Here is a 26,875-nt window from a genome sequence, read left to right on the forward strand (position 1 = left end):
ACCTTGTCGACCGAACTCCTGTTCATTCTTGAATCCGGGCTCCTTTCCTATCTTGGCAAATTCGCACCAAATAATCCTACTTATCAAGTATGACTCTTTGATTTTCATCCTCTAGCCATGCTTAGACAAGTCAAACTATTTCTGAGTTTGGGATTGATGGCTTTTATGGTCTTGCCTTCTTGTAGGAGAGGTGAAGTCCACCCAAGACCGCAAAAGTGCCCTCCACCTGTTCCGCCTCGGGGACGCCATGCTAAGGATCGTGCGGAGCAAATCGAGGCCCCTGCTCCACGTGATGCGCTGCTGGAGCCTCGTGGCCCCACACCTGGTGGAGGTGAGCGCCCTGAAAGTGGGAGGCCCGGGGACTCCAGGCAGGGTGGGGACAAAGGCACTGTGGCCACATTGCCTGGTCACAAGCATCATCGTTCTCTGATTACACATTATGGCTCCTATCAGCCCAACGGTGGCACTGCCCTGGTCTCACTCTGACCGTTCTTTATACTTAAGTGACTTAGCTGGGCACCTCATACAGCCAGTTTCTTATTCTTCATGGTCTGCTACCAGCCTGAGTCTGGCACTTCTTTTTCGTACGCAAACATAACAATGTCTTTTGTTCCTGCCAGGCTCCCTTTTCTAATAGCTAAATATATTCCCTCTACACAGGGGAACCATACATCCTGGTTTTCTCAACTGAATTAACACTCCTAGGACCTCTTTGACTTTCCAAAGGGAAGCAGTTTGTATGATAAATTATATGGTAATCTAAATATCCGTCTAATTATCTCAATACATGATGACTGACTACTTCTCAGTTGATGGGGAAATTGTTGCCCTGTTTGACAGTGGTAACTAGTCTGCATAGCCCTTTAGCACTTAATCTGGTAGAGCTATGCCATAGCTCATCTGGTCTCTCCTCTAGCCAGCTAGCCCTGGCTTGTTCTTGTGGAATTCTTAGGATTCCAAAGGAAAGCAAGAGGGCAAATCCCAAATTAGAATTATTTTCTCAGTCTTTTACGTATATAATGCTTGCTATTATATAATATCAAATATTATGTAAACAAAGCAAGTCACACATCCAAGCCCAGGGTCAGTATGGGAGAGGACTACTAAAGGACACAGATACAATGATGTGAGTCAAGTAATTCATCATTGGTGCAGTCACCCCACATCCCCGAGGGACAAATGACTCATCTGATCTTCATATGTTTGAAGCACAGCTAGCAAGGATACCATGGACAGTTTCCAGACAAGGTTCCAGTGTATTTAGTCAGCATGTTCTATACTACCCCCCAAAAAATGTCACATTACTGGGAAAAAGAAGAAGAAATTATTCTACCGCGTGTGTGTTAGTCGCTCGGTCATGCCTCTTTGCAACCCTATGGACTGTAGCCTGCCACACTCCTCTCTCCATGGAATTCTCCAGGCAAGAATACTGGAGTGGGTTGCCATGTTCTCCTCCAGGGGATCTTCCCAGGGACTGAACCCTGGTCTCCTGCATTGCAGGCAGACTCTTTATGGTCTGAGCCACCAGGGAAGCCTGGTTATTAGAAAATCTTATTTTTCTAGAAACTTCAAAGTGAAACTGAAGATGTGTGTGATCAGTTGGTTAAATTATTTAAAATGCAGTGCAGTGTGCTGTTCACTGATACTTATCCTTGAACTCTTTAGCAGAGTTGCTGCTTCCACCTCCCTCCAGGAAGGTGGGTTAGGAAAACCTTCAGGAACCAGATTCTTAGTTGCCTGAAGTCCTGAGGGCGTTGGACTCTCTTGTGAATTTTTCAGGCTGCCTGCCATAAGGAAAGACATGTGTCTCAGAAGGCGGTTTCCTTCATCCATGACATACTGACGGAGGTTCTCACGGACTGGAATGAGCCACCTCATTTTCACTTTAACGAAGCTCTCTTCCGACCATTCGAGCGTATCATGCAGCTGGAGTTGTGTGATGAGGACGTCCAAGACCAGGTCAGTGTGTCACCGTCGTGGCGCTGCCATCTTTGCCATAGCCTGCCAGCCCTCACTGAGTGCACCGGCAGGACTGCTGTGTGAGCGCTGCAGATTTAATCTTTCCAGCACTGTACGCCTATGTGAAATCAGGGACCAGAAGAGGGTAAGCAGTTTAGCTAAGGATCTATGACCAGTGATTGGTGGAGCTTGGATTTGAACGACGCACCCTGGCTATACTAGTCTGTGCCCTCATACCCACACTGTACTCTTAACCACTGTCCTGCCTGCTATGGAAAGACAAATGGTAAAGAAACTAGAGACTTCGTATCTTTCTTATGATGATGATCTAAGAATACAGATCCTCTGTCTCTGAAATCTACTAAAAATGTTAAATAAGGGCTAAGCTTTTTAATTACACTGACACACAGGCAAGAAAGTAAGGAATATTAAGATGCCCAAAGCTAAGTAACAGTGGGAAGCCAGAGAAGCAGAGCTGTGAGACTGGATTGGCCATGAGCAAACTGACCATCAGGTGAAGCTAAATGTCTGCCTTCGGTCAAAAATAATTGACTCATTAGGAAATAACATGTCATGAATACAGAAAGAAAAGCAAACAAGAGAAATAGACTCATACAGCCTCCCCAGCTCCTCACCAGGGATCCAGGTATTGTTATCAGAGACTGACTTTAAAATAACTATGTGTATTAAAATTCTAAACAATCATCTAGAACAGGAGAGATTTTGGCTATGGTGGCATAAAGAAGTTAGCAAATCCTCTCCATAAAAATTTAGTCTACAAAAAGAAAAAAACTGTCAAAAGCATCCATTGCAGGGCTCTTGAAATTGACCACAGGCAGATGACAAATTGAGTAGCGTTTATGCTGAAAAACAGTTCTTGTCAGAACTTTGGTTAAGGACAGTGGGAGCCTGTGACCTTCTTAGTGAAGGTGGAAGTCATCACTTACAAGCTATTGATAAGAATAGTAATTTGACCAGTGTAGGCTGACTGGGAAAATCAGCCTTTCTGCTCAAGAGACAGACTTGGTTTGAAGAAGACTACTGGTTTGTCCACCAGAAAATAAAGATTTGGTAGGAAATGAGCAATAGAATACTACAGTGTTGCTGGCCTAAGGTTGCAATGGTGAACCAGTAACAAATACAACATGAGATTCCGGAAACCAGAGATTTCATAGAAGGACAAGGTAAATTCCTTATGCATCTCTAGCTGACTGAAATATGGACATATATAGGATAGACTGTCTAAATCCCATCAGGAAGCAAAACACCAGAGAGAGTTGTGAACTGGCTGAACTTTGAATATTCTCCCCAGCTGGTTAGCAGAGAGCAGTCTCCTTAAAGGCTCAAAGTATAAGTCTGAGCAATTTAGTATAAAAAAAAAACTCAAGAATAAATCAGAATCCAGCATTGCTATATTATCTAAAATGCCCAATGTTCAGCAAGAAAAAGTATGAGATATTCAAAGAAACAAGAAACAATGATGTATACTCGGGGTGGGGGGGAAGGGCAAACAACAGAAACTGCCTTAGAGTGAGACCAGATGTTGTATTAAGCTAAAACCAGGATTATTTAGATCCAAAATTCTGATTTGGAGGTGGGAAGAAAAACAGACACAGGATCTAGAAGAGGTGGTGACCCTTATCAGTGATACCTTCATGGTAGAAATTATAGAATATTTAGCCAAAGAAGTTCAGCACATGTGATGGGAAGAGGGCTCTGTTCACTGTGCCCTGGCTGTGGCTTGGGATGTTGAATTAGGGGACAGAGACTTTGAAGCAGCTACTATAAGTATGTTCAAAGCATTATGTTCAAAGATGACAATGTCTGAAAAATAGAGAATCTACATAGAGAAATGGAAACAGAAAGAATACAAATTCTAGAGTTGACAACAACAAATGAAAAATCCACTAAATAGGCTTACCAGCAAGATTTGAGATTGTTGAAGAAAGAATCAGTGCAAGATTGGTTTAACAGCTCAAAAATCAGTGTATCTTTTTAGTAGAATAAAGGATTAAAACCGTATGGTCATCTTAATAGACACAGAGAAAACATTTTACAAAACCCATCACTCACTTTAAATGAAAAACTTTCAAGAAATGAGGACTAGAAAGGAGTTCACTAATTGGATGAAAGGAGTATTTGAGAATCGAATATCAAACTTCACACAATGGTCGACTGAATGCTTTTTCCCAATAACTGGGAACAAAGCAAAGATTTCCACCTTTACCAATTCTGTTCAGCATTATAAATTTTACTCACTGTACTGAAAAATTAATGCCATCCAGTTTTTGAAAAACAAAATTATCTTAGTTCATAGACAACATAGTCTTACATATAGAAAATCCTAAGGAATTTATTTTTTAAGTTACTAGAATTAATAGTGAGTTTAGCTAGGTTACTGGATAGAAAAACAACACATTAAAGTCACTTGCATTCCCGTATCCAAGATGTAAGTTATCAAAAATTGAAATTGAGAACAATTCCCTTTACAAGAGCATCAAAAACAAAATATTTAGGAATTTAGCAAAAGATGTTAAATACCTGTATGCTGAAAGCTACAAAATATTGCTGAGGAAAAAAAAACATTCAAACAAATTATGTGAGATGCTACATTCATGGATTGAAAGACACTATTTTTAAATGGCAGATTTCCCCAAGTTGATCAATAGATTCAGTACAATTCCTATCAAAATTTCAGCAGACTTTTTTGAAGAAATTGGGAAGATGATTTTCAAGTTTATATGCAAGTTCAAAGGATCTAGAATAGAGAAAACACATTTGAAAAAGAACAGTGAATTTGGAGAATTTACACTACCCAATTTCAAAACTTAAGGAATCTACATTGTGGAATATTGGTGTAAGGATAGACTTCTTGATCAGGGGAACTGAATAGAAAGTATAGAAATAAATTCTCACATTTATGGTAGATTTTTGACAAAGATGTCATTGCAATTCAATAGAGGGACAGGATATTCCTTTAGCAAGTGGTGCTTGAATGTATGAAGTAAAAATGAATTTATATCCTTTCATTTACCATACAGAAAAAATAACTCAAAATGGGTCATAGGCTTAAATACAGTGCAAAGCCTATAAAAGCTTCCACAGAAAGCATAGGAGACCACCTTGGGTTAGGCAGAGATTTCTTAGAAATGACACCAACAGGATCTGTAAAAAGAAAAATTGATGATTTGGACTTCATCAAAATGTAAAACTTTTGTTCTTCAAAAGACACCATTTAGGGGCTTTCCTGGTAGCTAAGTGGTGAGGAGTCTGTATGCCAATTTGGGGGACATGGGTTCAATCTCTGGCCCTGGAGGATCCCACATGCCACGTGAAACGGCAAGGGCCATATGCCGCAACTATTGAGCCTGTCCTCTAGAGCCCAAAAACCACAACTACTGAGGCCACATGCCACGCTGCTGAAGCCCGTGTTCTGCATAGATGCCACTGCAATGAGAAGCTCACACACCACAACTAGCAAAAGTCCATCCATGCATGACAATAAAGACCCGGCACAGCCAAGAAATAAATAATTTTAAAAAAAGAGAGACCATTTAAAAATAAAAAAACAAGCCCAAAGCCTTGAAAAAGAATTTGCAAACCATGTGTCTTAGAAAGGGCTTACATTTAGAATGCGTGAAGAACTCAGTGATAAAAAGACAGTAATGAGAAGACAAAAACCTAACTTCAAAAACAGCAAAATATTTACAAACGGCATGTGAAAAGTTGCTTAGTGACACTTAATAAAATGCAAGTTAATGCAGTATGGTTGCTTATTTAGAAGGCTTTTGAGTGAGTTTGTCTAGGTTTTGATTTTTCTCTTGCACTAAAATTAACCCAGAAATAGGGAGCCGGGAAGCACATCCATCTTCCCAGAAACTCACCTGCTTCTTAGAAGGAAAAGGCACCAAGTGCCAACCTCTTTGCCTCTGCAGGTCGTCACGTCCATCGGGGAGCTGGTTGAAGTGTGCTCTGCCCAGATCCAGTCAGGGTGGAGGCCCTTGTTCAGCGCCCTGGAAACGGTGCACAGCGGGAACAAGTCCGAGGTGAAGGAGTACCTGGTGGGCGACTATTCCATGGGTAAGGCTGTGTGTTGATTTTGCATCCTGAAACTTGTTTATTAGTTCTACATTCTAATGACTGTAGTTCTATTTTTTGGTGGAATCTTAAAGACTTTGTATATATAAGATCATATCCTCATCAAAAAGAGGCCATGTTACTTTCCGATTTGGATGCATTCTATTTCCACTCTTGCTTGATTGCTCCGGCTAGGGCTTCCAGTTCTGTGTTGAATGGGAGTGCTGATTTTGGCTATGGGGCAATAGCTCTTTATGTCAAGCTTCATGCTATCGAAAGAAGTTGGAGAACAGGGAAGACTGGCATTCCGCTGTTTTATCAGCAGGAAATGGTGTAGCAGGAATACAAGCTCTGAGTTCTGCCAGCAGGTCGAGAACCTTGAGCGTTACCAGGCCCTGCTGTCAATGACAGAGGAGACAGAAGACTGAGGGCCGTAGGTCATTTCACATATCTGTGTTGAGTTCATTCATAAAACCAAAAGGGAAAAATGTTATCCACTATCTAGGAAGAAGCAGAAAATATCCAAATAACAGGGAATTCGAATTAGGGAGATGGGATCTGGCTGGAAATAGATGGCAGCCATACAGCAGGCCCAGTGACCAGGGATGTTGGATCAGGGGCCTCCAAGACTAACCCTGCATTTAGAGATCCAGCAGAAAGACTCATGGGACTCAGCATGTAGTTATGCCAAGATTTATTACATAGCTCAGACTTATTAATGGCTCATGGCCAAGGTTTATTACAGTGATATGGTAAGGCCAAGCCAGATCCTAGGGGGAAATCACAGAATCCGTGTGCAGGCCTCCCTGAGCTCTCCCCCTCCCTTGAGGGTCCCACGGAGCACTTCACCTCCAGTGGGAAAACGCAGCAGTATATATAACCAGGGGCAGTGTGTGAGCCTTTCTACCCAGGGAAGCCCATTAGAGACCCAGCTAAGGGCTGGTCATTTAGGTACCCTCTGCCCAACACATTCCAAAATCCATACTTCCTCGGGGCGGGGGGGGGGGGGGGGGGGCGGGGGTGCGGCGGGAAAGGTGTTCAGATCAAACTGTGCTCTTTGCGCCAACCATCCAGGCACAGTAAACCATCCAATTAATGGACTATTAGGTGAGCCAGGTTCCCAGACCAGCCAAGGGCCAACCCTTGAGGCAGGCCTTTCTGAGGATAGCAGCCTCAGAGCCTTCTATGTTAGCTGTTTTTCAGCACAGATATGAGTAAGTTAGTATGTGCCATCAGGGGGATATCTAAACCTTCCCATATCTATAATGATTGTGTGCAGGAGAATTCCAAAGGACCACATGTTTAATGGCCCTGTGTAGACCTACACATTGCTCAGCCCTGCATTCAGCCAGCTTTGCCCTCATCTGTCTGCTAAGCTCTCCTCATAGCCATCCTACAGCTCCCCTGCAGGCAAAGCTGAGAAGAACAACACGGGAGCCAAGCCAGTTATCCAGTCCAAAGACCTGGGCTTTGCTCCAATAGATATATATATATATTTTTTAATGCTCTTTGGAAGGTGCTGGGAGTATGGGCAACTGAAAGGGAGACACCTAACTTTCTTAAAACTCTGTAACCTTCCTCCTTCAGGAAAAGGCCAGGCTCCAGTGTTTGATGTATTTGAAGCTTTTCTCAATACCGACAACATCCAGGTCTTTGCTAATGCAGCCACTAGTTACATCATGTGCCTTATGAAGTTTGTCAAAGGACTAGGTAAGTGGAGCCCCCCCTTCCTGCCTCCTGACAGCTGGAGACCCTTATCCGTATGGCTCTGTGTGAGCTGGCTGCAGGTATCCTGGGATAGAAGCAGATGGTGCTATGCTGTGTGCTCAGGAGCATAGAGCATGAAGCTTACTGTAAACGCAGCTTGGATTCTGTCCAGGGTTGATATTTTTCACTGTGTTCATGGAATAATTTTATAATGAAGTGTGTCTTCATATATTATTTTACTCCAACTTCTTTTTGAATCTTAAAACATTCAATGTTATATTTAGTAATTGCTTTTATACAGGAAATTGCTATCCTCAGTGTCACATAATTAATGAGCCTAATTAGAGTTTGAGTTCCCAGCTCTTAAGCCAAAGTTAAGATGCCTTCCCCCAGACTCTATTGATTACAAAATGTAGTTTGAAAGTGTAGGAATCACCCTTCCTTGAGATTTCGTGTGTTTCAGGAAATACCTACCTGATTTTTAGGCTTAATTTAGAAATACTTTAACACAGTAGAGTGCTCATTGGAAAAGACTGCAATGCTGGAAAAGACTGAAGGCAGGAGAAGGGGATGACAGAGGATGAGATGGTTGGATGGCATCACCGACTCCATGGACATGAGTTCGAGCAAGTTCCGGGAGTTGGTGATGGACAGGGAAACCTGGCGTGCTGCAGTCCATGGGGTCGCAAAGAGTCATATACCATGGAGTGACCGAACCGATATAGCATGACCTACTGTTGGTATGGCTCAGTTTTATCTGCGGTGGAAGTGAAAGGATGTAGCAGTTAGTTAAATGCAAAGTTTAGAAGAAACTTCAAGTTTTGAGACTTTCACCCTGGAGAGCTCTTAGATATGGGGCTTTGAGAACCTTTTAAAGAAAGAAAATATAAGGTCAATTCTTATAAAAATATAAAGGATATCAACCCTGAATATGCATTGGAAGGACTTATGCTAAAGCTGAAGCTCCAGTACTTTGGCCACCTGATGCAAAGAACTGACTGAGAATGATTGAGTGGTATCACCAATTCAATGGACATGAGTTTGAGCAAGCTCAGGAGTTAGTGAAACGGAAGCCTGGTGTGCTACAGTCCATGGGGTTGCAAAGAGTTGGACATGACTTAATGACTGAACAACACCAAAACAATTATTTTGTATTCTTGCAAAACTTCTTTGCCCAAGAAAATAAGACATGGAGAAGCCAGGTGATTTCATCCATGTTCCCCTTATTTTGGAGCAGGAATAAAATGCAAGTTTCAAGAAAGAGGCTGGAGGCCACAGGTCTGATCCATAGACCATCTTTGTTACATTATGTTCTTATATACACATTCTGTTTTTCTGTGTACTCCGGGAAATAGAGGGCTGAACTGAGGGAACATGAATGCCCCTCACTTATCCACTATACATGCTGGGCTTCAGAGGAAGATTTCTTTGAACAGAGTAAGATTTTACTCTTTTTAAACTCTTCCATTGTTATTCAGTCGCTCAGTCGTGTCCTACTCTTTGCAGCCCTGTAGACTGCAGCACGCCAGCCCTCCCTGGCCCTCACCATCTCCTGGAGTTTGCCCAAGTTCATGTCCGTTGAATTGGTAATGCCATCCAACCATCGCATCCTCCTTTCAAGCTCTGTCCTACATTAAATAGAAACCAAATAGTTTAGTATCTTAATCATAAGAACACCTTAAAGCATGAGGTGATCTCTCATTAGATAATAAGAAAAATCCAGTGCTTATTTAGAAAAAAATCGCTTCCTCCTATGCTTCTCCTTTACTCTGCCAAGTACTATCTCACTAGAGTTCTGATACCAGATGTGCCTGGGGTTTGTTCCCACACCAAGCACTTCTCTGTGACACCAGCCAGGTGCCCTACTGGTCAATTCAACTCTGACACTAACCAGAGTTAGCACAGGTTAAGGGCGCAGTCCTATGTGACTGCCCCTCCATTTAACGTGACAGTTGCAAGTAGTGGATCCCCAAGTTACTCACAACTCTAACTTGGCTACGAATCAGTAGTTCCCATGATTCCCCCACCCCCCTGGATTTGAGGATTTGTTAGAGCAGCTCACAGAAGAGAGGGAAATACATTCACCAGTTTATTAGATAACAATGCATATGGTAAATGATACAGATGAACAGTCAGGTGAAGAGATAATACAAGGTGAGGTCCAGAAGAGCCCCAAGCTCAGGAGCTTCTGCCCCATGGAGCTGGGGCACACCCTCCTCCCAGCATATAGACGTGTTGAGCAACGCAGAGGCTCTCTGAACCCCATACTTTGGGGATTTTTTTATGGAGGCATCATCATGTGGGCATGATCAATCATTAACCCAATTTCCAACCCTTCTCTCACCCCATGGTCTTTCTGGTAACCAGCCACCATCCAGGAGCTCACCAAGCTCTGCCTCCCAAGAACAAAAATCCTGTCACCCAGGAAATTCCAAGGGGTTTGGGAGTTCATCATCAGGAAAGAAAGTGAAGTCACTCAGTTGTGTCCGACTCTTTGCGACCCCATGGACGGTAACCTATCAGGCTCCGCAGTCCATGGGATTTTCCAGGCAAGAATACTGGAGTGGGCTGTCATTTCCTTCTCCAGGGAATCTTCCCAACCCAGCGATCAAACCTGGGGTCTCCTGCATTGCAGACAGACGCTTTACCATCTGAGCTACCATTAACAGAAGCAATCAATAACTGGAGTCACATGAGAAGTTTCAAAGACTGATGGAGGTTTCTGTAAACCAAGGTCATCAGAAGTATTACACCTGCAGATAGCCCTCTCACATCCCTTAATGCAAGGAGTTAAAATTTCAAATACCATAGTATAGCAGTTAACAACCTATTCTATAATTTAAAATATTAATACCATTAATCCACCCTGAGAATACAGAGGAAGTATTTAAAACAAGATATTCTGATATGGTTTCTTTCCTTTGTATTTGCTTTCTTCTGGTTTATGTTGGCCCTTCAAGGGTACGATATTTGAAGCTGGAGTCAAAGATCAAGCATCAGAACAAAAGATGCTCCTGGTATCCTTATCATTTGGGAAATTAGGTTTTCAGGAGCTCTGTGCCAGGAACTGGGGGCAGAGACTAAAATATTTTCTAGTGCTCTACAGTCTTACATTTCATTTAAGAATCATTATCAGTGGTAATGCAGGAGATGTGGGTTCCATCCCTGGTTCAGAAAGATCCCCTGGAGGAGGAAATGGCAACCCACTCCAGTATGCTTGCCTGGGAAATCCCATGAACAGAGGAGCCTGGTGGGCTGCAGTCCCTGGGGTTGCAAAGAGTCAGACATAACTGAGCACACACGTGCATGAACACACGCATGCGTGCAACACTACAAAACAGATTATTGGTATTCTGTTGTTCAGTGAACAATCAAGTGCCCGGTACATTGGCACAGTGAATAAAACATGCTTCCTGCCTATGAGAGGTTTGCTGCCTCTTCTGGGAAACAGACACATAAATCAGTAATCACAGTTTAGTAGTAAGAATACTTTCATAGATGCTAGTTTAAAAAGTCATTTAAGCTGAGATAAGCAAGCTGCTGAGACAGGGTGCTGGGTAGTAGACCCCATGCAGGCTTCACAGGAGAAGTGACCTTTGAACTTGGTGGAGTGAGCTGTAGGTTTTCTGAAAGTTGGGTACCCACAGAGGAGGGATCCTGGGCGATGAGTTGGAATGGGCCCTGCATGCCACATCAGGGGACTGAGAATGCACAGGGAAGTTTTCGAAACTAAACTCTGGCAGGCACATGTTCCTGTGGGCAAGGATAAGAGGCTGCAGGCAGAGACCAGTGTACAGCAGTTTGGGAGCGAGCAGAGTGCATGGAATTCAGGACATTGTAGAGGTGGGATCAATAGGGCTTGGACTGCTATGATGTGGGGCCTGAAAAGAGAAGGAACTGAGGCTGACTCCCCCCTCCTCAAATTCTCTGTCAGAGCTGATGTTATTCAGAATCAGTATATCCAAAAGGAGTGGAGGAGAGGGAAAAGTCATGAATACTGTCTTTGGACATTTGTACACATTGAGTGTCTATGAAATATTCAAGCGGAGATATCAGAATTTTGAGATCTTATCTTGAGGAGGGGGTTGGAGTCTGAAAATATAGCTGCAGAATTGTCAGTGTGCAGCTGAGGATATTTAAAACCAAAAGGTTCTAATTTTTCTGTGAATTATGAGGCAGAGTGATTTGTGTGGCTTAGGGTCAGTGGGACATCTGTTGTTCACTCACACAGTTGTGTCCGCCTCTTTGCGACCCCATGGAATGCAGCACTCCAGGCTTCCCTGTCATTCACCATCTCCTCAAATTCATATCCATTGAGTTGATGAAGCCATTCAGCCTTCTGAGGCCCCAATATAGCCACACTGGCTGTGTCCTGCCCGTCTCCAGGGGGCACAGACTTTGATATGTAACACAGAAGCCTAGATAAAAACACTTTGGAACATTCGTTGTGGTTAACAAGATAGGAAATGGATTTATTTGTTTTGTGATTTTTGGGGGGAGGGTTACTTTTTGTTTTACATTGGAGTATGCATGCTCAGTCGCTTCAGTCATGTCCAACTCTGTCCGTGGGATTCTCCAGGCAAGGATACTGGAGCAGGTTGCCATGCCCTCTTCCAGGGGACCTTCCTGACCCTGGGATCGAGCCCGTGTCTCCTGCACTGCAGGCAGATTCTTTACCCACTGAACCACTTGGGAACCCTAGCCAATTAATAAACAACGTTCTGATAGTTTCAGGTAAACAGCAAAGGGACTCAGCCATATACATACATGTACCCATTCTCCCCCAAACTCCCCTCCCATCCAGGCTGCCACATAACGTTGAACAGAGTTCCATATGCTATACAGTAGGTCCTTGTTGGTTATCCATTCTAAGGGCAGCAGTGTGTACATGTCAAGAAATGAATTTATTTGTAATTCCCACTTGGTTATTTCAACATGAATTTGAACTTCTCTGTGTTTTTATACTGTAAGGTATGTTAATCTAACTTGGAGTTGGCAAACTATGGCCCACGGAGCAATCCCATCCACTCAAGAGTTTTTATAAATAAAGTTTTATTGAAACACAGCCATGGTCATTTGTCTATGGCTGTTTTGTGCTACAGTGACAGAGCTGAGAAGTTGCAACAAAGACAGTGTGATCTGCAAACCCTAAAATATTTATATGTAAAAGAAGTTTGCCAGTCCCTGATCTAAAACGTAAGAAGTGGTTTTCTCTTCTTTTTTGAGAAACATGACTCTTTATCTTTAAACTTCAGCTAATGCCTAGTAATTATGTCTGTTTACCTGCAGGGAGGCTGCTAGTTACTACCACTGTAGATAATTAGAAATAGTTAGAGTACTGTGGAGTGATTTTATTAAAAAGTATAGGAATAGATTCATCATGCAAGAAGGAAAATGGTAATTCTGAATTACTTGTTTACTTAAAGACTATCTAGATGTCCTCTGCAGATCACATTTCTAGATATATACACAAAAAATAGATCATGTCAGTTCAGTTGTATAGTCACCACCCCCAAACTGCAGATGTTTCGAATCCTCCCAGAATTTTCATTTATGATTACTGTTTAGTGCTGAGCACTGGCAACAAACAAGGTCCTTCTCTAAAGGGGGAGGGGCCTAGTGCTTTGTCCCAGCCCAGCACATGGCTGGTCTCCAAGATCATCCTCTATCATCAAAGCTTCACAAGTCAGAGCATCAGCAGCAGGCCCAGGAAAGTAAATTACAGTTACAGTGTGCCGAGGTACAAAACACACACCCTCCAGCCACTGAAAGTACTGTGGCAGGATATGGAATCTGAAAAGACCCTGATGCTGGGAAAGATGGAAGGTGGGAGGAGAAGGGGCAACAGAGGATGAGATAGTTGGATGGCATCACCGACTCAATGGACATGAGTCTGAGTAAACTCTGGGAGTTGGTGATGGACAGGGAGGCCTGAGGTGCTGCAGTCCTTGGGGTCACAAAGACTGGGCAACTGAACTGACTAGTGAAAAGAGGAATTACAGAGGAGAATAATTTCAACAAGTTATGATGTGTACTATATGACCCCCAACTGTATTTAACGTGTACACATGTAGGGGGAAATTTGACTGAAAGGGCTTTCTCAGGGTTATACAATGTAGAGTAATTTTTCTTTTCTGTTTTAGTAGGCATTTGGTGAATGAATGCTGTGTGACTAGGCAGGTCTTCTGTTAGAAGGGGATGAACAATATTTGTTTCTGTCTCGCCCTGCTGCCTTCAGGGGAGGTGGACTGTAAGGAGATCGGAGACTGTGTCCCAGGACCCGGAGCCGCATCCCCAGACCTGTGCCTCCCGGCCCTGGACTACCTCCGGCGCTGTTCTCAGGTACCCAGACCCCCAAACCTGCCTCTGAAGATGTTCACAAAATAGGCACAGGTGTCTTTGTGAAGCCCAGGAACAATACTTTCTGCTGTCTCTGAGGAGAGTGGGGCTTAGATTTGGAATATAAATTTTGGTCCCCACCCCTTCTACAAAGCAGAGAAAGAAAGTCATGAGAATATACTAGAATGCACAGCTGAGTTTTGAGGTCTCTGAAACTTCTCATTTATACCTGATGAAAGAACTACCATCATCTCTCTCTGTCAGGCTGAGGCCATAGGAAATCTTCCTGATGAGACCGAAGCCTGGACAGTAGGCTGCACACAGTGAAGAGAGACATAAAGAAAGTAAGAGAGGGGTATGCAGTCAGGATCTAGTGAAGAAACCCAGTGAAACATCACTCGCCAATGTGAGCAGTGACCTTCCTTGTGCCAAGCCCAGTTCTTATCTGTGTCACAGGCCAGGGGAACAATCTGATGCTCCTCCCCCAAAGCCCTTCCTCCTCAAGGCTTCGGTGACACCCTCTGGCCATAGCGCTTCTCCTGTCTTCTCAGGGGTGTCCCCTGGCCGCCTCCTGTCTGTCTGTAACCCCTCCCTTGGCGATGGGCTTGACAGCATTAAGCCCCAGTGCTTCAGAAAGGATGCGCCACCCTGACTTCCTCCTCCATATGCTTGCATAAGGCCCATGTGACCTGACCTCGCTCCCCTACGCCCTCAGCTCCTTCCTTCTCTCTGTGTACAGCCACGCTCCCTTTCTCACCCTCAGACATTCCTGACTTGTTAGTGCTCGGGGCCACTGCTGTTGCTTCTGCCTGGAATTTTCTCTCCTCGGATCTCTGTATGGACGATGCTCCTGATCGTTCAATCTCATCTGAGACATCACCTCCTCAGAGAGACCAGGGCTTAAGTATCTACCTACTTCCTGCCTACATCCCCCACCCATCTGGTCACCCTTTCTAGGAGCCCCCTGTCTAATTTTTCCTATAACCTTTCTGTCAGAAATATTATCTGTGAAAGGAGTATGTCTGTAAGACACACATGGCTAGATTTCTATCTGTCTCGCTCACAGCTGTTTCCCTAATTTCTAAAATAGTACAGGCACAATTCTAATTCGTGAAGTACAGAGTTTCTTGTCCCAGTGACAGCCGGAGAGTCAGGATGATAGTGACAGGAATGCAGGGCCCCGGGCAGCCATTAGCTCTGCTTCTCATGCCTTCATCTTGCCCACACTCTCCTCAGATTCCTCCATCCTCAGGTGCCCCGTATTTCCTTGATGTTGAGTCGGGGGAAGGAGGATAAGAGTCTGATAGCTAATTTGCCTACAGACTCTCTTCTCAGTGCTCCCCATAGAACAATTCACCCACAGGCAAAAATTCTTAACATGTTTCAGGGTTCCCTTCACAGGTTTATAGGAGTCTATAAAACTCCTATGCCATTGAGATACTGAAAAGGTATCCACAGAATCTTCTAGCTTTTTGTTACCATTGACTCTTATTTTATCTGCTTCACAGGATCAATGCCTCTTGTAAGCTGCCTTATGCTTTGCAACACGGCCAAGTTTAAAACTTTCCTAGACTGGGAACTTTTCTGGTTTTCTCTCCACCTTTTCTTACCTGTGTATAGTTTTGTTGTGATGTAACAGAGTGCAGCTTTTTCCAGTATATAATTGCAGTTTGGTATTTTTTTTATTTAGTTGTTGGCCAAAATCTACAAAATGCCCTTGAAGCCAATATTCCTTAGTGGGCGACTTGCTAGCTTGCCCCGAAGACTTCAGGAGCAGTCAGCGAGCAGTGAGGATGGAATTGAGTCAGTCTTGTCTGACTTTGATGATGACACTGGTAAGTTAATTGAGCTAAACTGGGTTTTTGCTATGTTTGTATTCCCAAAAGCTGAAGTAAGAATTCAGTAGCTGATAGATCATAAATGACCATCCACTTACATTGTTATTATGTATAATTCTAACAGAACAAGCCTACCTAAAGTTTCCATGGACTCAAAAACATTTTACAATCAAGGTCTCCAAACCCATCCTTTTTAGATGGATGTGTGTGTGTGTGTGTTAGTTGCTCAGTCATGTCTGACTCTTTGTGATCCCATAGACTATAGCTCCTCTGTCCATGGGATTCTCCAGGAAAGAATACTGCAGTGGGATGCCATTCCCTTCTCCAGGGGATCTTCCTGAGCCAGGGATCGAACCCAGGTCTCCTTCTTTGCAGGCAGATTCTTTACTGTCTGAGCCATCACGGAAGCCCTCCTTTTAGATGGCTACCTCCATCTAAAACCAGTGTAGATTTGCAGACTCCACTGAATAAAATTTCTAACTCCAAATTCTCTTGAATTTAGCAAATTGGGTTGTGGTTGCATTTGGTGCATTGGTACTTAAAATGACTGGTAATTGTCTTTAATTCCTTCTAGGAAACAGTCATTATATAATTACTTCCTATAGGACTATTTGGTTAGAGACTGGGGAAATTAAGCCATTACAGAAGAGAGAATCAGTTTATGACTGGGTGAAGCTGGAGACTCATTAAAAGAATAAGTTTAAAGAATGTTTCAAATTAATTCCTGTGTAATTTCCTGTGAATTCCAGTTCAAACTAGTAACTGGATAATTTTCAGATTGGTTCACTCTTGTTCACTTTTACTATCTTCTAATCCAGATTACTCTGTCCTGTTTCTATACCTAAAAATGGAAATGATATCCTTCTAGGGATCTAATATCTGGGCATAGGTGTTTCAAACCCTTGTAAAAGGACTTTTGGGGAAAGATTTTTTCAATTTACTTTCTGTTTTTAATTCTTCTGTCTTTATGGGGATGTCTAGAAATTTTCCAGTTTTGCATAGGGATCATTAACAGCAAAACCTTACAATTTCAGACTAGTTGTTAGGAAAATTATGGCAGCAAATAAATATCTAACGTAGAAAACAAGTAGATGTTGGAAAGTGGCTAGGTGTTGCCTGATAGAGGTTTCACTTCAATGATTAGGTAAGAATTTTTACTTAGCATCTTAAACCTCCAACCCAGAAAATTAAAAGCTTATGTTGCCTGTCTATAATACAGTCTTTAAAACAGTTGTAAACCATTTGTACAAGTAACAGTGAGCATTCCCTTCCCATTTTTGCAAATTGCTAATCTTTTTTTATTCTAGGCCAGCCACCCAAGAAAATAGATCAAATTCAGCCAAGCACCAATCTAAGGTTTCCAACAGTATAAATTCATTAAGGGCTTTAAAGTTATATATGTAACATATCAGAGAAAAGAATAAAAGCTTTAAGTTCGTGTTAAAAATTACTCCTTATCATTGATATGTTTAGATATTATTCCTGTTTCTGAAGGCAAATAACTGCTTTTCCATTTTCCTATGGAAATTTCAAACACATATAAAACTGGACAGGATGGTATAAGGAACCTTCATATACCCATCACCCAACCAATTTGCCAGTTTTCTTAAATATATCAGTTAATTTTCATAATTCACGTGAGCTCTACATTACATGCTTGTCTGCTCCATCTCTTGAATCCTTGTCAATCTATAGATCTTCCTCTTCAAATTTACTTGTTGAAGGAGTGAGGTTTTTGTCCTGTAGAGTTTTCCTCTTGGATTTTATTGGTTGCACCCCTCATAGTAATGTTTAACATGTTTTTCTGTCCTCTGTATAACCTATTAATTAGTTTGTCCACCCCGCTTATATTTTGAGGTTCATGAGAATTTTTTATCACCTAGTTTTTTATTGTCCATGACTTAGGTTTTGCCTCCTATTAACAGGGATATTCAAAATTAGGGAAGTAGTTTTTTTTAGTGGGAATATTTAAAAACTGCATCTTCTCATAGTTTTCTTTTGCTGAACAATTAGAAGTATTAAAACAAAATGTAGAATGAGCTGTTTTGTATATTCTACTCTAGACACTTTTGTACCTCGACAAACAAAATGTGGTATATACATACAATGGAATACAATTCATCCATTAAAAAGTAATGAGATTATACTGCATGCTACCATGGGTGTACCTTGAATACATTATCCTAAGCGAAATAAGCCAGACACAGGTTACCAGGGGCTGGAGTGAAAATGCGGAGTTATTGTTACCAGTTACTGAAGTAATGAAAAAGTTTTGGAAATTAATGGTAATGATGGTTGCAGTAATACCACTGAATTGCACATATTAAAATGGCAACTTTTTGTTTATACATCTATCTATAATAAATTTTTTAAGGATTAAGGTGATAGAATTAAAAGGATGCATCACTTGTATCATTCAGTTCAGTTCAGTCGCTCAGTCATGTCCAACTCTTTGTGACCCCATGAATCGCAGCACGCCAGGCCTCTCTATCCATCACCAACTCCCAGCTCCCAACAAATATAATTATTTCATTTAGTAGAACTTACATACCACATCACCTTCTTCCTGAAGAGGAATAAGGAAGAAATGTGAACAGTATTTCTTTTCCTTTGACTTTGTCAGAATAGGAAATCAATTTGTCCATATTTATAGGCACTGAAGGCTGCCTTATGAGGTGACGGCTTACGTCCCTATAGCTTGGCAGTTTACAGAAGCCTTTTACATATAGTGTTCACTGTGATCTTGTGATGATTATGCATTGCTCGACTGAATTTCACAGAGGTCTGCTTTTATCTTCCAGGTCTGATAGAAGTCTGGATCATCCTCTTGGAGCAGCTCACAGCAGCTGTGTCCAACTGTCCACGTCAGCACCAACCCCCCACTTTGGATTTGCTCTTTGAGCTGTTGAGAGATGTTACCAAAACACCTGGTAAGTATTTCTATTTCTGTCTGTTCAGGGCATTTTTATACATATAGCTCTTTCCAGGAAGGTATTTCTGTGTCTGTTTCACTGCTGTAATGCTAGACAGCATAACAGATGGCTCAATACATATATTTTTAATGGCTGTGACTCAGTGACTTTTAAGACGTGCCCTCGTACTGTTTATGGGTTTCCTACCAGGTCATTTATAAATAATGGGTGCTGGCCAGTTAATTGAATGTGTTAAACCCCACAATATTCAGGCCAAAGCTCTGGTATCAGTGTCCCCTTAAGGCAGCTGGCTTTCTCTGTTCCATGGTTCCAGCCTTCCTCTTTGCCTGGGTCACACATACTCTTAGCCCCAGGGCATCAGTAAGGCTCACCAGATCTACCATTGATGTGAGCCAGCCACTCAAATGTATATATAATATAGATAGCAATATCTTAATTGTGTAAGGGGAATTGATGATTAGATTTAGGGAAAGACATCTAGTGATTATCCTGATAGTACAGGGAGAAAGTGGCCCTTGGGAATTTATTTCTTGTAATGAGTTAGTTAGGGCTAGCATGCACATTGAATCAGCCAGATTTTCCCAAGATCAAAGAAATCTTTTATAGAAATTTTAGTTTTCACTATTAGAATTAGAACCACAAATGAAACTACCAGTTTAATTCCATAGTAATAAGAGGAGCTTTGTATTCAACATAAATTGATGATGACTTGATAATTGATACTATTTTAAGATCCATTAACAAAATTTATATCAGAATTATTTCTGGGAGAAACATTATGACTACTCCTATGCATTAAAAAGTTAAAGATTTTCTATCTAAGAATAAGCAGATATTTTATAGAATGAATTATATGGCATTATTTGAAATCTATTTTATTGGCCAGTGCCATTTTCTTCTAAGTGTGGGTGAAGCAGCCTAATAATTCTACTTCTAGAAATCTATTAAGAGGAAATTAATAGTAATGAAGATAAAAATCTATATACATAATGAAAATTGCTGAAGCATCTTGAATACCAAAATAATTATGAACAACATAAATGGGTTAATTATGGTAAAAGCATGTAACATTCTATAAGCATTAAAATGAATATTTGTGCATAGTATTTAATGACATGAATGATTACTTAAAAGGCACTATGTTAAAATATATATATAGTGTGTAGCACAATCTCAACTTTATGAGAAGCATTTATAAATACAGATACCCAGACATAATACATTCAAAAAGTACTAGAAGGAAACACATCAAAATATTTTCCTCCTTCATATTCTCATGTTTTCTGTATTTATGATAAAAAGCATACCTTGCTTTTGTAATCAGAATTTTTAAAATCTATCAACATTTCCACAAAGATTCTTACTATGGCATTGTTCGTAAAGCAAAATATAGAAACCTCTTAAATGTCCATTAGTAAGGGAATGGATAACTAAACTAATGCATATACAGTTTGAGTAATTTACAACAGAATATAGTAATAAAAATGAGGAATATCTAAATTTGCTGACAAAGAATGATCTCTGACACATACTGTTAAGGGCAAAATAATCATACAGACCAAGGTTTACAATATCCCATTTATAAAAAGTAATAAAACTATATTCCTCTTTTCATATATATATATGTACTTACAGTTTAAAGGGTACAAACCGTATGCATGTGTATTGTATGTTTATGTCTGGGGACTAAGGAATTGATAAGTGATGCTTTAGCTTCATCAGCATTATTTGAATTTGTAGTGAGTATATTTGTGTATTCCTTGTGTAATTAAAATCATGCAGAAACAAAAAAGAAAAATGTCACTGAAGACCCTATATTCCCCAGTCAGTGGTAAATTCCTTTTCCCTGATCCTTCTCAGACAATGGGGAGCTCCTTCAAAAGAGATAGGCAGGGCCATGAGATGGCAGAGAGCTTCCCTTTTATTGCAGGGGAGGTGCTAAGATCACAGTTCTGACACTGGCTTTTCTTTTTCAGGACCAGGGTTTGGCATCTATGCAGTTGTTCACCTTCTCCTTCCTGTGATGTCTCTTTGGCTTCGCCGTAGCCATAAAGACCATTCTTACTGGGACATTGCCTCGGCTAACTTCAAGCATGCCATTGGTCTGTCCTGTGAGCTGGTGGTGGAGCACATTCAGAGCTTTATCCACTCAGGTATCTGTGGTACCAGAGCAGCTCATACTGAGTCGTCATTTAGTAGACAGCATTGTTGTCTAAAAGTGCCTAGTAAAGACCAGTGTGTGATTTTAGTCCTGGAAATTATTAAGATAGAATTACATGGTCGTTGCCAGCCTTATGCAGCAGACATGAAACACAGGTTCGATCCCTGGATTGGGAAGATCCTCTGGAGGAAGGCATGGCAATCCACTCCAGTATTCTTACCTGTCCTCCTCGGTCAGAGGAGCTGGATAGTCCATGGGGTCACAAAGAGTTGCACACAATTTAGCACACACGCAAAAGATAAAACACCTAACAAGGTCTAGGATATCTATGCATTAGGAGAGGGAAGGCTAGTTCAAGTATTGATATGTAAGAAATTGAAATATATTTATAGCCTGGGGGTAAGGGAAGGATATATTCCATTATCCTGTTGCATCTGGGGAGGGGGTTTTAGGAAAGGCTCAAATTATGGACAGGAAGTTACTTAACAGATAAGGGGTGAAGAGAGAAGTCTTAATGTCTGTGGCACTTTGGAAAAGATTTAGAAGTGTAGGGTGGATAATATGCCGAAGTCAGCAGATGGAGAGGGAGCTAGAGGCAAGAGAAATCTGTCAGCTGTTGTACCGATGGAGTAATATTTGTGAAATATGGATTCTTGTTCATGATTCTTGCCTTGGAAAGATCTGGAAATGTGGGAACAGGAGAAATATTGCTGCTCGCTCTAGAGGTTATAGGGGAAAGGTGTTGTATAGAATTGTATGAACGAAGAGGTAAGGTTAGAGAAACTCATGAGGACTTGACCCCAAAGGAGGGTCAGAAAGCAAAGATAAGAAATGGGGTCTCTATTAAGCACAAAACACACCGATTGAAAAAGAAGAGAAACACATGCAGCCACTAACCACATCCCTAGGGGTAGTGTTTCTGTCCAGGTCAGGGCTTTGCCCAGCTCAGGATCCTTGCAGATTCTCCTGAGAATTGGTTGTGTTGCATCGCAAAGACTTTGTGGAAAACAGAATGTGATTTTGGAAGGTCTTTTCTTTAGTCTGGGGACAGTATGCAGACTGAAGCCAAACTGAAAAGGTTCAAGAAGTGGTAGTTAATACAAGATATTTTGTTTACTAAGAGCATTTAATTAAATATATTAATAAATCAACTAGCAGCAGGAAGGAATGTTTATCTTTCCCTTTAAGAATTAACATATTTTACTAGTTAGTATTCAATCTATATAATAGTATATGTTCTATTCTGCTTAAGTAGATCAATTATATACTTTGAAAAGTCAGCCTCATGCATTTCATCTTGATATATCCAGAAACAGATGGAACAAGCCAAGATTAGATAAAAATCCATGAAACTTTGTGTTGTAATGGGTGTTTTATTTTGGTTGTTATGGCCATTTTTCTCATTGTTCTATTTTCTTGATATTTCTGTATGTTTTTCACACTCAGCCTTCCCTCTTTCGCTATTCAGCCCATTCCTTTGCAGTACCATTGAATGCAGTCTCACTTTGATTTCCTTGTAGACATCAGGTATGAGAGCATGATCAACACCATGCTGAAGGACCTCTTCGAGCTACTGGTAGCATGTGTAGCCAAGCCCACGGAAACCATCTCCCGAGTAGGCTGCTCCTGTATTCGGTGAGAAGAAGGTTTCCTCTACAGTTTTTATTATGAAGTCCAGGGAAATTAAATTCTGTTGTGGCAGCAATCTACTTTTTATATATAAAAATGACTATGCTACTAATTCTTCATTTCATTCAGTTGGCAAATAGATATTGTGGAAGTCATTAAACAGGGTACTCTACTGCCCAGAAAGTGATGTGACCAAGGTACCTACCCTTAGGGAGCATATAACCTGTTCTAAAGGACAGAACAGGCAGAGTCATGGGGAGAGTGATAACAGTGAGGGGGAACTGGAAAGGCAATGAAAGGACAAGAAGCCTGGGGAGCAGGGCGGTTGCCAGGAGCTTTCTGAGGTAATGATACGTGGTCAGCGCTCCCAAGGTGGGTAAGCTTCTGATAGGTGGTGACTTTGTAAGCAGAGGAATAGCATGAACAAATACATAGAGGTAAGAATTACAACTGACAAGGGGGTTTTGTTTTGCTATGTGTAGAGGAGCAGTGGAAAACAGGCCTAGAATGGGGAAATTAGTATAGAATATATATATATATATACAGTCTTACATGCGATCCTAAAGTTTAAACATTGGCCTGTTTGTAATGGGGGTCCATTTTTATATCCAGCATCTTGCCTGGAGAATCCCAGGGACGGTGGAGCCTCGGGTGCTGCTGTCTATGGGGTCACACAAAGCCGGACACAACTGAAGTGACTTAGCAGCAGCAGGTTAGGAAATAGTGGGACAATGGCATACCAGATGGGCAGAGAGTCCAAAACACAAAGACAAAAAATCGCAAGTCTTATAGGGAAACTGTAGACTAAATCTAGGCGCTCGCTGGGAAGGACCTACCTTTTGTGACATTAAAATGGCTGATTGCAAGATTTGTTCCTCCCGGCAGGTACGTCCTCGTGACAGCGGGCCCCGTGTTCACGGAGGAGATGTGGAGGCTGGCCTGCTGTGCCCTGCAGGACGCCTTCTCGGCCACGCTCAAGCCGGTGAAGGTGAGCCACTCAGGAGAGAGCAGGGCGCCTGCCTCCTAGGAGGCGGTCTCACTGGGAGAGAACGAGGCAGGCAGGCATGGCAGTACTTTGTCCCAGACTCTGTGGCAGTATCAGATCTACGACAGGGCCTGGAGCCATGCGCACCCAGCAAACGTCCACTGTGTTGCTCCCTAGGACCTGCTGGGCTGCTTCCACAGTGGCACCGAGAGCTTCAGCGGGGAGGGCTGCCAGGTGAGGGTGGCCGCCCCATCCACCTCCCCAAGTGCCGAGGCCGAGTACTGGCGCATCCGAGCCATGGCTCAGCAGGTAAGGGCGGGGGCTTTTGATCTCAGGGGCTCAGGAAGCTTGAGATGCTGTTGGAGGTCCTTCTCAAAGGCTGTGCATCACCAAACTGCCTTTCTTTCCCTTGGGGACATAAACCTTCTGGCTCTGACCTCTGAGCAGTGCTGATCTTTACTAGAAACAACTTGAACCCAATCAACAGCATTAAGGTCCTCTCACCATCTCTAGCTTGTGACATCCTCCAGCATCCTGATCACATGGGGTCCTTTTCCACCTGGACACTGCACTCCATGTATAATTTGCTTGCCTTCCTTTTAAATATTTACTGCAATATTGTTGTTAATCCTCAACTATGAGTGCTTAAGTTAGGAGGGCAAACTTGTTTGTTTTTTCCTGTATCTCCCATAAGGAGCATAGAGCTTAACATTTACAAGTTGCTTAATAAATTTGAGTAGAATGTTAACAACCCAGTAAAATTAAAATGTACTTGTCCATGCAGGAATCACCATGTACAAGTGACTTTTTCTTCCTAACACATGGCAGAATTCATAAATATTGGTTGTAAGCCAAGCCAGGAGCAGAGAATATATTCTGTATACTTTTCTTGGCAGTCCTGGAGCAGGGCAGATAGAAGGCACTTGGTAAATGTTTGTTGGGTCAATGAATCACAGAAGGCCTTAGCTTTATCATGGGCCACAGATATGCACTCAGAAACTTAAGTGACCTGTCAATCTGCCTCTAAGAAACCCTGCATGGGGCTTTCATCAGTAGTATACATTAATTCATGTATATTCGTAACAGTTCTATTCATAATAGAGAAGAACAAAAATGGACTAAATTCCAAACCACTATTGATTGGCTAAATTCTATCATGAATTAGCAATAGACATATTTGAATTGTGTTTTCCTGTGCAGAAGATAATTTATATATACAAGTGTTTAAAAATGCATATGCACTAGGAAAATAAAGTGAGTTGGGGTTTATCTTCAAAAGTTCCCTTTCTCTACAAAATCTATTTAACTTCTTAAGAGAATCTCCCCTCAGCACACTGATAACCCAGGATGCCCTATCAATCAATGTAAAGAACTCAGTCACGTTCACATTGTCAGTGGAGAAGTCTCTTGTCAAATCTGTGTTCTCCTCAGCTCAGCTCAGCGCATGGGACAAAAACCTCCCACCTTCAGCTTTGCTTTCATCTGCTGAGCGCATCCCTCCCCTCAGCAGTGAGTCTGACCAGGAACCATAAGGGAAGGCAAGAGGGTGGGCCTCCAGAGGGGCGGTTTCTCCAAGTAGGAAACCATCCCGGCTGGCTAGATGGGGAATTTTCCCATGTGACTCCAATGGTCTTTTCAACCACATCTTACCACATAGCAAGAAAATGGAATCCTATTCTGAAATAGATTACTAATGGAGAAGAGCAGCTAGTGAATCTTTCATTTCCTAATATTTCTTTCTTCTTCTGTCATAAACCTTCCTCCCATATTCACTCTTCAGGTAACCCCATATTCAATTATGATAATTTAACAAAATTTGGGGCTTCCCTCATAGCTCGGTAAAGAATCGGCCTGCAATGCAGGAGACCCGGTTTCAATTCCTGGGGCCAGAAGATCCCCTGGAGAAGGAAATGGCAACCCACTCTAGTATTCTTGCCTGGAAAATCCCATGGACAGAGGAGCCTGGTGGCCTACAGTCCATGGGGTCACAAGAGTTGGACATGACTTAGCGACTAAACCACCACCAACAAAATTTGGAAAGAGAAAGTTCTTTAAAAACACTCATTTTCAAAGGTAAGTCATGAAAGTGGATTAAATAACATCAAATGAAATCATCATTTAGATCAGAATCCAAGCAGTGGTTACTATTTTCTAAGTCACTTCTTCCAGTGTCTAATAGAGTAACATGACCACATCACTGTCCTGAAAGGAGAGGTCCCAATTAATTTCCCATTCCTGCATAGGATAGATGTACCAAACAGACTTCTAAATCAGAGAAGATCTCTCACAAACATAGCCCCTTTTTATTTACTCTTAATATTAAATGTCAGTCCTTGCTGTTTGGAATGTAATGACTTGTCACGTGGTAGAAGCAGTAGTGTTATTACTCTTAGTGCCAGCAGCTAACATTTATTGAATATTTACTCTTCTAGTGCTCTGCATGTGTTAATACACATATTAATTCATTTAACTCAACAAATATACCAAGTAGGAAACCATCACTGACCTCATTTTAGAGGTGAGAAATTGAGTAGAAAGAGGACGCCTCTAGCCGAGGGTCATCCATCCAGCTGATCCCTGGTAGAGGCAGGTCAAGGATGGTGGCACTCTGAACTGTATCTTTCTCTACCTGTGCAGGTATTTATGTTGGATACCCAGTGCTCACCAAAGACTCCAAACAACTTTGATCATGCTCAGTCCTGTCAGCTCATTATTGAACTGCCTCCTGATGAGAAGCCAAATGGACACACCAAGAAAAGGTAAGCAGCTTAAACTTCAACAGGGAGGGCACATACCAACAGGAAGGTTCACTTATCCCCAGCTCTTGTTCACTGTAATTCAGTCTTCAGCCGAGAATGCTGAAAACAACTGTGGAATCACTTAGCAAAGGTTTTCATACAAAACTGTTAATTTCCCACATTTCACATGTCTTAGCTTGCTAGGACTGCCATAACAAAGTACCGGGTGGCTCAAACAATAGAAATTTAATTTCTCACAGTTCTGGTCTCTTTGGAGGCCTCCCTCCTTGACGTCCCTGTGCCTTCCCGTGGTCTCTCCTCTGTGTCTGGGTCCCGATTTCCTCCTCCTATAAGGACACCAGTCATATGGATTAGGGTCCATACTAATGCCCTCAGTTTAACCTAATTGCTTCTTTAAATATCCTTTTTCCAAGTACATGTTCTGTGATGTTAGGTCTTCTATGAATTGGGGGAGGATACAACTCAGTTTAACTATAGCATCTTACATA

The 26,875-nt window shown here is 41.9% G+C and overlaps 1 protein-coding gene across 1 annotated transcript in view; it reads left to right on the forward strand.

The window, feature by feature from the left end:
• ARFGEF3 (ARFGEF family member 3) overlaps positions 1-26,875 on the forward strand; it is a 169,745-nt gene that overhangs the window by 133,010 nt on the left and 9,860 nt on the right. The window contains exons 21-32 of the mRNA XM_052645866.1: positions 186-331; positions 1,780-1,959; positions 5,895-6,039; positions 7,624-7,746; positions 13,982-14,085; positions 15,773-15,917; positions 18,722-18,850; positions 20,830-21,006; positions 22,535-22,649; positions 23,529-23,631; positions 23,806-23,937; positions 26,266-26,387. Coding sequence (XP_052501826.1) covers positions 186-331; positions 1,780-1,959; positions 5,895-6,039; positions 7,624-7,746; positions 13,982-14,085; positions 15,773-15,917; positions 18,722-18,850; positions 20,830-21,006; positions 22,535-22,649; positions 23,529-23,631; positions 23,806-23,937; positions 26,266-26,387 — 1,621 coding nt within the window. The remainder of the gene's footprint in view (positions 1-185; positions 332-1,779; positions 1,960-5,894; positions 6,040-7,623; positions 7,747-13,981; positions 14,086-15,772; positions 15,918-18,721; positions 18,851-20,829; positions 21,007-22,534; positions 22,650-23,528; positions 23,632-23,805; positions 23,938-26,265; positions 26,388-26,875) is intronic.

The sequence above is a fragment of the Budorcas taxicolor genome, chromosome 9, assembly GCF_023091745.1.
Source record: "Budorcas taxicolor isolate Tak-1 chromosome 9, Takin1.1, whole genome shotgun sequence".
Classification (NCBI taxonomy): Eukaryota; Metazoa; Chordata; class Mammalia; order Artiodactyla; family Bovidae; genus Budorcas; species Budorcas taxicolor.